Below are 13,203 nucleotides of genomic sequence, written 5' to 3'. Positions count from 1 at the left end.
TTGTATGCATGCATGTAAGCCTAACCAATAGATACAGACACTAGAGGGGTGAGGGCATGTGCTAGGGGATTGGGGTAGTGGGGTAAAGGTCAATGGGGAAAAAAGGAGACGTGTAATATTATACAGTATGTAATACTTTAAACAATAAAGAATTAAAAAATAATAATTGATTAAGAATAAGAATACTTTTTTTTTAGCTTCGCCACGTTCCCACAGATTTCTAGGGTCTGGGATTTAAAGACAAAAGTCTAAGTGACATTTCTACTTACAATACATGTAAGTGAATGGCAGAACAAGCACACTTACAAACTGTTGAGTACAGAGCACCCATGAGCTTTGGGTCCTTGGACTGCTCCTCGGAATTCCGTGAAGCACCGCGCAGCCCCGCACACAGGGGGCCGCTGTCACGGTCGGCCCCTTCGTTCCACAGGGCTGCGAGGACCTCGTTCACACATTTATAAGCAAAGCAAGTGATTATACAACCTTTAAGAGAGTTTAACCTCAAGGCAGTATTTTAAGTCTCCAGAAAACCTGTTAAGTAGCTTAACATATTTTACTTTAATGTTTTTAAATACTCCCTATGCACTTTCTGTGCATTTTTTTGAGTTTCTGTGTTTATTGAGTAAAGGAAGCACTATAAACTTAAAATAAGCAGCATTAGCTAAGTATTATGCATCCACCTTGAAGCATTCTTCTCTAAATGTTTCATTCCAGCCTGTCTTGTTGTTCTTTACCTGGTTATCTAGCCTGCCAGCAAGACATTTCCTCCTGGGCCCCCGCATACAGACAACACACACAGGGTGGGCCAAAGGAAGGTTTCTAGTTGCTTGTATGAGAAATAATACGACGTGTAATAAGTGAAAACAAGAATAAACTGTTTCACATACAGCTGTAAACCTACTTTTGCTGACCTATGTACCGTTATGAAGCTTATATTATGAAATCTTATATCTCTAATATGACGTCTATTTTCTATTCATTCTATCCCTTGATATTAAATAGACTGCAAATCTTTATAACCATAGGAAGGTGAAAACTGGAAAAAATGTTCTTTACTCTGCATTTTATATGGTGTCCAATAAAGACATTGTTCTAACTACCTGTGTTATAATTACTAGGAAGGATTCTTAAAAATCACAATATGATATTTCAATTTCTTTAAAATAATAAATTAATTATGTAGTGTTAGAAAATAGAACTCTCTTATTAACTTGTACAATTTAATATTGTTCAGTCCCAATTTATACCTAACTCCCAGAATCTCCACTGATTTGAGAAAGAGGCATAAACTAAACGTTTTACTACTATGAATTCTTGATTTTGGTAAGCAGGAATTTTCTTACATTGGTTAGATGAACTCTAATCAAATGTGAATGTTACCATGGATATTTTTATTCCTTTAGATCAGGGGTCCTCAAACTTTTTAAACAGGGGCCAGTTCACTGTCCCTCAGACCGTTGGAGGGCCGGACTATAGTTTAAAAAAAACTATGAACAAATTCCTATGCACACTGCACATATCTTATTTTGAAGTAAAAAAACAAAACGGCAAAAACACCCGCATGTGGCCCACGGGCCGTAGTTTGAGGACGCCTGCTTTAGATAGTATGTTACATAACGGTAGGGACCATGTCTTTTTTTTTTCTCACTATTATATATATATTATATATATATATATATATAATATACTAGAGGCCCGGTGCTCGTGCATGGGTGGGGTCTGGGCAGCCCACCCCGATGGGGCCCATCAGGCCTGGCTGGCGGTGGGAAGGGGCCACAGGCTGTTGGCCGGCCAGCCCTGCCACCTGGTCGAATTCCCGGTCAAACTCCCGGTCCAGGGGACAATTTGCATATTAGCCTTTTATTATATAGGATATATATATTAGCATACAGAAAACTATAGGAGAAAGATAATATTACGTGAGCAATAGTGCAGGTTATATGAACCTCTTTTTATGAAATAATGATGACAAAACCTTCTGAGCATGTACATATGTCTATGTGCCTGTGTATTGAAGTAGAGAGAAAAATCAGGAATGATACAGTCGTTTGTCACTCTGAGTGACACCTAGGAGAGTGCGCCTGTCAGGGGAAAGGGGGAAAAAAAGAAAGCACCGAAAATATGTAAAACTGGTATCACAAATCATGGTGATGGTAGAGAGTTATCTTTTAATCACGAAAAATAATGGATCACTTCAGAACTATCTCAAATGAAGAAACCAAAAGAAAACCAAAAGCATAAGATATACTCATTAACATGGTATTTGCATTTCAGAAGAAAAACAGCTAGAAGGTAAAAACAATATGGTTTCATACAGTGATGAGTCCTCTGAAAAATGTCAGGCTTTCGGTAACAGGTAGGGAAGATCATCTTGAGGTCAGGAAAGCTGTCAGGGCACCGATAGTATGGAAAGCCACAGGACTCGGTGTGAGTCTGTGGAGAGTGGCGTGGAGGAGAGTTAAGAGCTGTGCCCTCGAGCACTCCGGCATCCTGAGATCAGGATGTGGGAAGGAAGGCCCAGAATGAGCTGAGCATTCGAAACAAAGGGTGTGTTTTCCTTTGAAGTCAGCCTTGACGATGAGGAAGAAGGTCTGACCAATGTCAGGCAACGCGGAGATTGCTGGTGATATTCATAAAAGCAAGTAAAGGGGAGGGGCAAGGATGAGTCTGCCTGAGATGAGCAAAAAAAAAAAAAAAAGGAGAGGAGAGGAGAGGAAGCGGAGATGCTGAGACAGCTCTTTCAATGAGCTTCACTGGGAAGTGTGTTAGAGGGAGGTGCAGAGGAACGCAATGACTGGGAGGACAAAATGGGATCACAGGGGCTTTCGTGAGAGGATGTGTATTACATCATGTTTATGTGATCACGGAAAACCTGTGATGCAGGAGAAAGAAGAGAGGACTCCAAGAGAAAACTCAGTGAGGAGTATGAGGAGACGGCATTTGAACGGTAAGGAAAGCCTCAGGCTCAGGTTGGAGAAGGAACCATTAGACAGGTGTTTATCCCGGAGGCACACATCCATATATGACGAGAAAGGGTTTTCTCCTCAGAGTACCTAATACTTGAAGGAGTTCCACTACATTTTATTAAAATCAGTGTAGATTTAAATCACACCAGCTGTCCCCAGCCCAAGAGCCACAACTGGCAATTTCAATCAAGAAAACCATGAATTCACATCATGACATTTTCTTGTCATTTAAATTCTCCAAAGTTATAGGCTAAACAAGATAATAGTGTAAACACATAAAATACATATGAACCATTATTAATAGTGAGAAATACATATATTTTTTTCAGTTATCCTATTATCCCAGTGAAATGCAATTTCCATTCAAAATCCAACTGTGAACAAGACTCCATATATTAGAAGAAAAGAGATAGCTCATATCTGAACCGGAACTTCATTCTTAGAAAGTTCCATATTGATGTGTCCTTCCTACTACTCTAGCTATTCGACTCTGTGGCGAATAAGATGCAATTTTAAAATCACTGATCAATGCACTCCTAACTTTTGCCAACAAACATCAGCATCTTTTAAACTCATCTGTAGTGTGAAAAAGAAACCCCTGCCTTTTGTTGGATGTTTTATATGCTTAAAACTAGAGCTTTCTTAAACGTTGAAATACAAGCACAACGCTAACAGCAGCTAGAAATTCAGCAATACGTATTTTGCAACCAGTGTTTCGTTTATTTTTCTTATTTATTTAAATTGATTTCAAAAAGGAAAGGAGAGGGTGAGGGAGATAGAAACATTAATGATGAGGATCACTAATCGGCTGCTCCTGCACGCCCCACACTGGGGATCGAGCCTGCAACCTTGGCATGTGCCCTGATCAGGAATCAAACCGTGACCTCCTGGTTCATAGGTTAATGCTCAACCACTGAGCCACACCGGTCTGGTGAAAGGAAATATTTTTATTTTCCTTCTACAGATGTAGGCACACAACTATACGGTCACAGAAAATTCATGTAAATTCATTACAAGAATAAAAAAACTGATGTTGATTAAAATTTGCCCATATCCTTCTACTTATAACCTTTAATTTTAATCCATAACTATCCAAGTAATACATTTACTTACATGCATAACTTCAAACTTACAAAGACAAAAATCTACAAAGATAGTTTTTAAAGATCTCTGAAAATATTAGACCTTAAGTGTCTTAACTACCAAATCTACTTACTCTCCATACCCAGTTTTCTTTCTGTCAAGAACAATGGGGTGATTCAGGAATCTTCAATGGGCCAAGAACGTAAGAGATCATCAGGGGAAAGAGGGTCAATGGGTGAAAGTGGGACATCGGTAATGCTTTCAACAATAAAGATAACTTTTTTAAAAAAAGCATCATGGTCTTTCTTCTCTGTACAGCTGAGTAAAGGAGCTCAATTTCCCAGCAAAAATCTTCTTACCCAGCAAAATCATTCCGTAAAACTACCTTTTTATATCCACTGTTTTTAGTTACCACCTTGTCTTTTAGTGAAATAAAAAAATCCAGATTACCCACATGATCATATTTAAACTCTTCCTTTAATCAGAAGAATGATGGCCCGAGAAACCACAGCTAGAAACCCAAAGTAGTTCAGGGAGCAGAACATGGGACTTTTACAACTAACATCTGTTTCTAAATCAGTCTAATGCCCCAGTTGAGCAAGGTACTTGAATCCCAGAAAAATAAAGTGGATAATACAACCTGAGCACACAGAAAAAGCCCCCTCCGAAACAGGTAATGACACGAGAGTAAGCGGCAGTTGTTTTAATACATTCCGACTGTTGTTGTTGTTGCTTTGTGTGTGGGTGTGCGTTCTTCAGTTTAAAGGACTTACCATCCTGCTGGCCTTGAAGAGCCTGGGGACTCTGCACTCTTTCCTCAAGATTGGAGCTGAGATCCGAGTTCACAGCTGACATCCGCGTGGAATCGCTCATATCAAATTCGTCACTTTCTATTGAGCTTTCATCCTGAAAATGATTTTAAAACATCATCAAGCAAGATGACAATATTATACATTCACATAGTGACCATTTTATCAGTAGCGTCAATTACAGTTTAGTCAGTACTGTTACAGAACTCACTAAAATATGTTACACATTAATAGATACTTGAAATTACAAATAATGGAATAATATCTCCTGTTAAGGAATTTCAAGACTTGTGAAGATGCAAGCAATGCATCTATGTACGGGCAGATTTAAAAGGTAAAATAATGTGTTTAGTCCAGCCGGTGTGGCTCAGTGGTTGAGCCTGGACCTATGAACCAGGAGATCATGGTTCGATGCCCGGGTTGGGGCTCGATCCTCAGTGTGGGGCGTACAGGAGGCAGCCAATCAATGATTCTCTCTCATCACTGATGTTTCTATCCCTCTCCTTCTCCCTTCCTCTCTGAAATCAATAAAAATATATTTTAAAAACAAGTAAATTAAATAAAATTATATGTTTAGGGAAGATAGAGTTGGAGATTTATTCTGAATTACAAAAGAATTTATTTTTTAAAATTAGCATAAAACTTTATAAAGAGTCAATCACAAAACATAGCATAAAGAGAAATACATGCTTCGATTTTAAAAAATGAATGACCTAATAAAATATTATAAGCAAAAATCTTAGATTGCAATAAATAAAAAACTTAACCAAAAACTACTCATTGGCAAACAGGAAGTGGACTCGAGTAATAGACAAACTTACATGCCAGATTCCAAGGCCGCATTGCTGGGAGCAAGACAGCCTAGCACCATGGTCGGCAAACTCATTAGTCAGCAGAGCCAAATAGCAACAGTACAACGACTGAAATTTCTTTGGAGAGCCAAATGTTTTAAAACTTAAACTTCTTCTAACGCCACTTCTTCAAAATAGACTCGCCCAGGCCGTGGTATTCTGTGGAAGAGCCACACTCAAGGGGCCAAAGAGCCGCATGTGGCTCGCGAGCCGCGGTTTGCCGACCATGGGCCTAGCACACCTGTCCCTTCCTCACAAGGGACTATACATCGTGCTGCAGCCACAAAACGGAGTTCCAGGAAAAGTGTGAAAAAGCCACATGCCGAAAGCCAGTTCACCAAATAGCTGAACTAGCCAAAGGCTAGTTTGCCAAATGGCCAATTCATCAAGACCTGTCCAATATTAAACAATACCTAAATATTTTGCAGTAGCCATTGCACTGAAGGAAACCCCTTTTGGAGAACTGACTCTTGGACAAATGGCGTGATTATGTAGACAGGAAGGCCTGAGAAACCTGTGTAAAACATAGTAAATGTTTAATGGAAATCACTAGGTTTGCCTCTCGTTTGTAAGTGTTTGAGGTGCAAGTTCCACATTAATGTAGTAATTAATAGTAGCAGTGCTGCCGTGTATGTTGCAAACACCATTCTTTATATTTGTTCACTCGCTTCATCTTCATCACAACTATGAGTTTGGTACCAGGATTCATCCAATTTTACAGACTGAGAAGTTGAGGAACAGAGCAGGCAAAATGTTGTCAATTTATTTACTGTTTATCTCCTTTATCTATAAGAGTATCGGTTACATAGAAGGTACTCAATAAATATTGAATTAATTTATCATAATTTAAATACAACTGATCAGAAAAGACCATTTCACTTGAATGTCATTTTAACATGACTTAACTTCCTTAATCACCTTTCTATCTTCCTATAGTTACAACTGCTAAAATTTTTAAATAATCTCATCATTTATCTGCATATTTTTAAGACAATGTACATCTAATTTGGTATTTCAAAATTTAAGGATAAGAGGTGTTTTTTTCCCCCCAATCCAGTTATAAATTTGAAAGAATCTAATGCCTTTGTGTGAAATACTAATAATTTTTTAGAAGCCAGAAGGGCTCAGCATACATGAGGCTTATTGTTGGCACAAAGTTGATCATCTTACTTTATGGCCTAGTAATAAACATGTCAACATCTAAATGAGCTTTCTACAAACACTTTAACAGCTTTAACTAGTTTATGAGATTGAAAATATTTTTTCAATTATGTGATGAATCATGGGAATAATTTTTCCAATGTCAGGGATGGGTTGACATTAATATTTTGTTAATTGTTTCTCATGACTGTAACCCAATAGTCTATATATACAAAAGGCTAATATGCAAGTGTCCCCACAGGAGTTCGACCGGGAGACCGGGAGTTCTATCACTCTCTATGACGTGTGCTGACCACCAGGGGGCAGCGCAGAATGAAGGGAGGCCCTGGCCGGCAGCCAGAAGGCCCCAATTGGCCCTGATTGCTGACCAGGCCTAGGGACCCTACCCATGCATGAATTTCGTGCGCCGGGGGGGAGGGAGGGGAGTCCCTCAGCCCGGCCTGCACCCTCTCAGGGGATGTCTGACAACTTAGGCCTGCTCCCTGCAAGCAGTCAGACATCCTTAGCGCTGCTGCAGAGGTGGGAGAGGCTCCCGCCACCACCGCTACGCTCACCAGCCGTGAGCCCCGCTTCTGGCGGAGCAGCGCTCCCCGCTGTGGGAGCACACTGACCACCAGGGGGCAGCTCCTATGTTGAGCGTTTTCCCCCCTGGTGGTCAGTGCGCATCATAGCAACTGGTCGTTCCACTATTCAGTTGATTTTCATATTATCCTTTTATTATATAGGATAATTTATTTAACCATTTATATAGAGCCATCTGGTAATATGGACTCTGACACTACTGTTGCAGTAATCCAGATATTCTTATAGAGTGTACCTGTACAGTTTTTTGAGATAAAAAAATTTTATAAATATAGTTTTGAAATTAAATCTGCTGAGATAAAGAAAACCAAAAATTTAATTTGAATTTTATAAAGTTAGCTCAACAAAGTAATTTTGAAAGAATGTAATAATACTTCACCAAATAATGCTATATTTGAAGAATGGATATTTAATAATATTCCTGTTATAGTGAAATTTCAAGGACTAGAGAATTTATTAGCCTGAGAAATTATTCTGAATATAGATAATCTAAATATGTTTATCCATTAATAATGGCTGCTAACTAGTTAACAAGGACTTACTAGGCCCATATTGTTATGTCTTTTGGGATATATACACAGGGTATATATACAACTTGATAACTTGGTCCCTGCCTTTGGTATACTTCAACTAAACTGGGGAGTTAATTAGCATTCTAGAGAGGATTCACCAAATGCACATTTTGTGTCTAATACATGGCAACAAGAACATTGCAAGATTGTTCCTATACAAATTAAGTAGAATAATTTGAAGCATCGAAACACCTCTAATAAGAAGAATCACTACAAGTTGTCTCTAGATCTAGAAAATGCATAGAAGTAGACAAACAAATACATAGAATGGTCAGGTGAAAGATAACTTTAAAATAGATGCCAGATTTGGACGGTAGAGAAATAACTATACTTGAAATACCTAATAAATTAACTTCTCTGATTTCCAGACAAAGTGGCCTTAGCGCTAAAGACTTGGATACTCATTTGGGATACTGCCCCCTGAAGTTTCTAGCACTGTACTGAGGCCAGCTCGATGGAGCTCATGACAGAAAATGAACCTTCTTGGGAATGAACAAATTCCCACCTGGCACTCAGGCAGATTTGTTAAAACAGGGAATCTCTACGGTCTTCGTCTGTGCAGTCCCGGTGACCTGCCTTTCATTAAGAAATAAATCCCCATCTTCAACCTGCCATGGTGCTCCATAGGACCGTCATGGTTGTCAAACGCCATCTCGACGTGTGGTCACAAGCATGGATGTTTCCGCCTTACCTCGTCTTGCTGTGAGCTGAGCAGCTGCAGCTTCATGTGCTTCATGTAGGCCATGGTGATGGGCATGTTGTAGTCGATCATGCTGGTCACCAACGTGGGGGGCTTCCCATTATCTGCAAGGAAACATAGGGAGTGGGTAACGAAAGGGTCCTGCGTCCCACCCGCACTTTCAGAATGACTCCACTTGTTCACACGGAAATGAGACCCCAGAGACTCAGTGTCTAGGAGACCGCACGCATCAGAGATGGACTGGAGAGAAAACAACGAGTCTCTTCAGGGGTGTCGTGCGACCAATTCGCACTGTGGGTAAAACAGCTATTTCTAACTTCGGGGGCGGGGGGTGGGGGGGGCGGTTGCTATCCTGGGTAACAATGTGTGAAGGCGGTATAGTAATTAAGCACAATTATTTGTACTTTTGCATTTTTCTTTTTTGATGTAAACTTACTTCATATATGTACTCGCTCTTTTTTTTTGGGGGGGGGGGCGCCAGTCTACTTATTCATCCTCGAATAATCTAGCCTAAATGTATATTTGAGATTAATTTAATCTGAGAATTGTATAGATTAGAAAAATAAACCTAGATATGTTTTAAGGTAGTGGTTCCCAACCTTTCTAATGCCGCGACCCTTTAATACAGTTCCTCATGTTGTGGTGACCCCCAACCATAAAATTATTTTCGTTGCTACTTCATAACTGTCATTTTGCTACTGTTGTGAATCGTCATGTAAATATCTGTGTTTTCCGATGGTCTTAGGCTCTACAGGTTCTCGACCTTTCTAATGTCACGACCCACAGGTTGAGAACCGCTAGCAGGGTCGCCTAAGACCATCGGAAAACACAGATGTTTACATTACGATTCATAACAGTAGCAAAAGTACAGTTATGAAGTAGCAACGAAAATAATTTTATGGTTGGGGGTCCCCACAACATGAGGAGCTGTATTAAAGGGTCGCGGCATTAGGAAGGTTGAGAACCACTGTTTTAAGGAAAGCTAAAGCCTAATTACAATTTGTATGGAAGAATTTCCAATGAAGGGACTCCACACTACTCATCACTTAGAAATAAGGAGTTGGCAGGTTTAAAAGGACACCAAAAGGAACATCCATTTCCTTGTGAACATGTCTAAAATACCACGAAATACACACCATGCATGAATATTAAGCATTATTTTAGAAAAAAAATTATTTTTCACGGTCATCACTGTCTTTACTGTGAGAGCGGGCACTGCCCTGCCCCGTGCGTCCACACTCACAGCTCCCTGCGTCCCACTGAACAGGTGAGACGATGCACTTGTGGAACTGCTTCGTCCACCATGTTCCCATTAGAAGGTGAGGTGCCAATGGCCCCCGTGACGAAAACCACCTTCGAGCTCACCATCTGCCCCCGCGCTACCTTTGTGATCGGCTCCGTCGGGGTTTAAGTGCATCCTTTTCTGGCACTCGGAGCAGCTCATGAGGAACCGCGTCACCGCCTCTCTGGGTAGGAAGGCGTAGCTCTCTGAGATCTGCAACGGGCCACAGGAGAGGAGTGTGAGGACAGAGGCCCACCCCGCGGTTCCACAGAGATGCTCACTGTATTTCCAAATAAGACGCGTTATTCCGTAAAGGCAGGAAGCACAATGGGAGCATGCACTGCGGACCATGCATCATTTCCAGAAATATCTATCCAGCTCGGCTGCATGTCTCGTAATCACAGTTAATCACGTGACGTGGAGAAAAACAACCACATCGGAATGGATCTCTGTTTGCATTTCTGCATTGCTTTTAGTAAGAACAATCACAGTGTACAGGTAGTCTTGTGACTTTTCCTTATTAAAAATTGCCAACATTGTTTTTAAACGTTACAGCTCGCGTCAGCAAAATTTTATCCAATTGTACATATATATTTTAAAATTTTGCCCCCCAAGTAGGAACAATAAACTTTGAATTTTGCGTTAATAAGCATGTCTTCATATTGCTTTTCAAAATGCTGTCAGTGGAAATAAAGAGAGAGCTAACCGTCCTCATGTATATATTCACTGCAGTGAATCATCCCGTCCACAGAAAATGACACACTTGGAAATGCATCTGGCCACCTATTTTGTTACTTTCTCCGTTTTTTAATATGTATGTCCCTGTAGCTCACAGTGTCAGAGCAAGCTTTCCCTCTGCCCTACACAGAGCTACTGTTTCCAGAACTACGACCTAGAGCCAAGTTAGACATCCATTCTCCTGTCATTATGTTTTTAAATATTAGCTTTCCAAAAACCAAGCTATTTCTCTCGTCAAAGCAAAGAATCTCTGAAGTGAAACGGATAGATTGTTCAGTATTCCTAAACAAAAGTTAACGCTGACTCTGTGCTACTAAGAAGTCAGATACAAGGCACTGGTTTTCCGCCATGGCACGAGCACTGGTGCATGAAATATGAGACAACCAGACGACGAGTAAATAAGATGCAAAAGATGCAAATTAGACACAAATGCCACAGACGATGTCTCAGTTGCATAATGACTATTGTGAACACTAATATATTTTAAGTTTGTAGAAAGGAAAAAAAAATATGCACCTCATGCATCATTGAATACAATTCCATTAATGGTGACGAGGTTAATTTCTGCTTCTCCACGCTGCAGAAGCAAAGCACAGGGAGACCCTACATGTTCAGATCGAGAACCGTAAGCCATATTTTCCCTGAACTTAATATTAAAACCAGCTTATGTCACGTAGCCTGTCCCATTGACTCTCAGGGAAAGAAGCCATGAGAACACCAGAGAGATAGGGATGAATCTATAATTAGAATCTATCAGGGATGAGCCATATACAGGTAATTACACTTCAACTTTACTAGGATTTGAAGTATGAAACTCTGATTTGTAATATGATTATCATTTGTAAATTAAGAGGTCCAGCTTTTTAAAAAAAATATGTCTTTGTATTATACAAGAAAAGGCAGAAAATTTATTTCATCAAACTATTTCATGTTAGCTATCCTAATATATAAAAAGCCAGGGGCTGTCATGACTGAAACAATCAGACGGACAACTGAACGCTGCGTGGGGTGACAAAGCCGGCAGGCAGAGGCAGTTAGAGGTGATCAGGCTGGCGGGGGGAGGGGGGGGCAGTTAGGGGTGGGCAGGCAGGTGAGCAGTTAGGAGCCAGGAGTCCCGGATTGTGAGAGGGATGTCTGACTGCCGGTCTAGGCCCGATCACTGGGATCGGGCCTAGGCTGGCAGTCGGACATCCCCCAAGGGGTCCCAGAGTGGAGAGGATGCAGGCCGGGCTGAGGGGATCCCCCCCTCTCCATGCATGAATTTCACGCACCGGGCTTCTAGTTAAATAATAAAAATATATAAACAATTTAAATGCTCATTCACTCTCTTTTATGCTCTCCTTCTCTACACACATGCATGCACACACACGAATTTGATTCCTATTCATTCATTATGCAGAAAGAACTAACACCTTTGCCTGACTTATTTTATCTAACTAGAGATCACTTTTTCCCGACTCTGGAAGTCTATATTACCACAGTGCTAAGCAAAAACAAAATTGATGATGCATTCCCAGTCCTCATACTTTATTTTTCTAACTTACATGGAACTAATGGGCTGACCAGTCAATTCACTAACAAATAAGGTTTGAGGAGACGGCTCCTTTGGTTTTCACAGAGGATTTCCATTAAACCTCTCCTCTCCTTACATAAAAGAGAAATCTTCCACGGAAGGAAGACAGGCCAGTGGTGGGGTTGGAGAGACGCCCCATTGGCCCCTGTGGTCCTGCGGCACGCCCCACCGTCTGCCCCATCGGTGACCAATGCTGGTAAAGCGCTTGCGTAGGAACCCCCTCGGGACACATTTATGACGCACCCCGTCTTGGGGCCATTATTCACACACTGCATGTCCCTGATAGCTCTACTCTGAGGAACAAGTACCTGCAATGGTGACAAATACGTTGGTGTTCGTGTGCACCTGTGAGCAGGAAGTAATGTAAGGTCCCACTTTGCATCATAGGAAAGGTGCTGAGCAAGCATTCCGTCACGTTATTCTCTGCGGTGGTATTCTGCACAGTGTTTGGCATGCTGCTACCTGTTATATACGTGGATACGGGCTCGTAGGTGAGTGTAGTTTTCTTGGTGTTCAACCCATTTTATGGGGAGACCTGCCTCGGCTTCTCACTCTCCTCAGGTCTTTTCTCCCCCACCTCATGCTCGCTGGGCCCACCCACCACCGCCTGCTCAGGTACCCGGAGGAGAAAGCCCCCAAACACACGCTCCTCGTCTCCCACTGAATCTGAAACACTATTTCTCCTGCCCTGGAGGTGAAGAGGGAAAATGGTTCCTTTTTCTTCATCTAGGATCTTTCTTCCCAGATCTCTCTGAAATTAAGAGTCCTAGGCACCCTTCATTACTGGGTTCTTAGAACATTCTTCAAAATGAAGGAAAAAAAAAAAGTCTTTAAAAATTATTAAATGGCGGTCATTAGAATAACTGCATGTCAGGATTAAAGCCAC

General features: G+C 41.0%; 1 protein-coding gene across 2 annotated transcripts in view; it reads right to left on the bottom strand.

Moving 5' to 3' along the window:
* Window positions 1–13,203, bottom strand: part of NOL4 (nucleolar protein 4) — a 223,304-nt gene that overhangs the window by 145,915 nt on the left and 64,186 nt on the right. For both annotated transcript variants that reach the window (XM_008148318.3, XM_008148319.3), the window contains exons 3-5: window positions 10,108–10,219; window positions 8,716–8,828; window positions 4,823–4,955 (exon numbers count right to left, since the gene is read on the bottom strand). In XM_008148318.3, coding sequence (XP_008146540.2) covers window positions 4,823–4,955; window positions 8,716–8,828; window positions 10,108–10,219 — 358 coding nt within the window. The remainder of the gene's footprint in view (window positions 1–4,822; window positions 4,956–8,715; window positions 8,829–10,107; window positions 10,220–13,203) is intronic.

This window comes from Eptesicus fuscus, chromosome 12 (genome assembly GCF_027574615.1).
Source record: "Eptesicus fuscus isolate TK198812 chromosome 12, DD_ASM_mEF_20220401, whole genome shotgun sequence".
NCBI classification, from domain to species: Eukaryota; Metazoa; Chordata; class Mammalia; order Chiroptera; family Vespertilionidae; genus Eptesicus; species Eptesicus fuscus.
The sequence above is the reverse complement of the archived record's forward strand: the minus strand, read 5'-3'. Positions and strand labels throughout refer to the sequence as shown.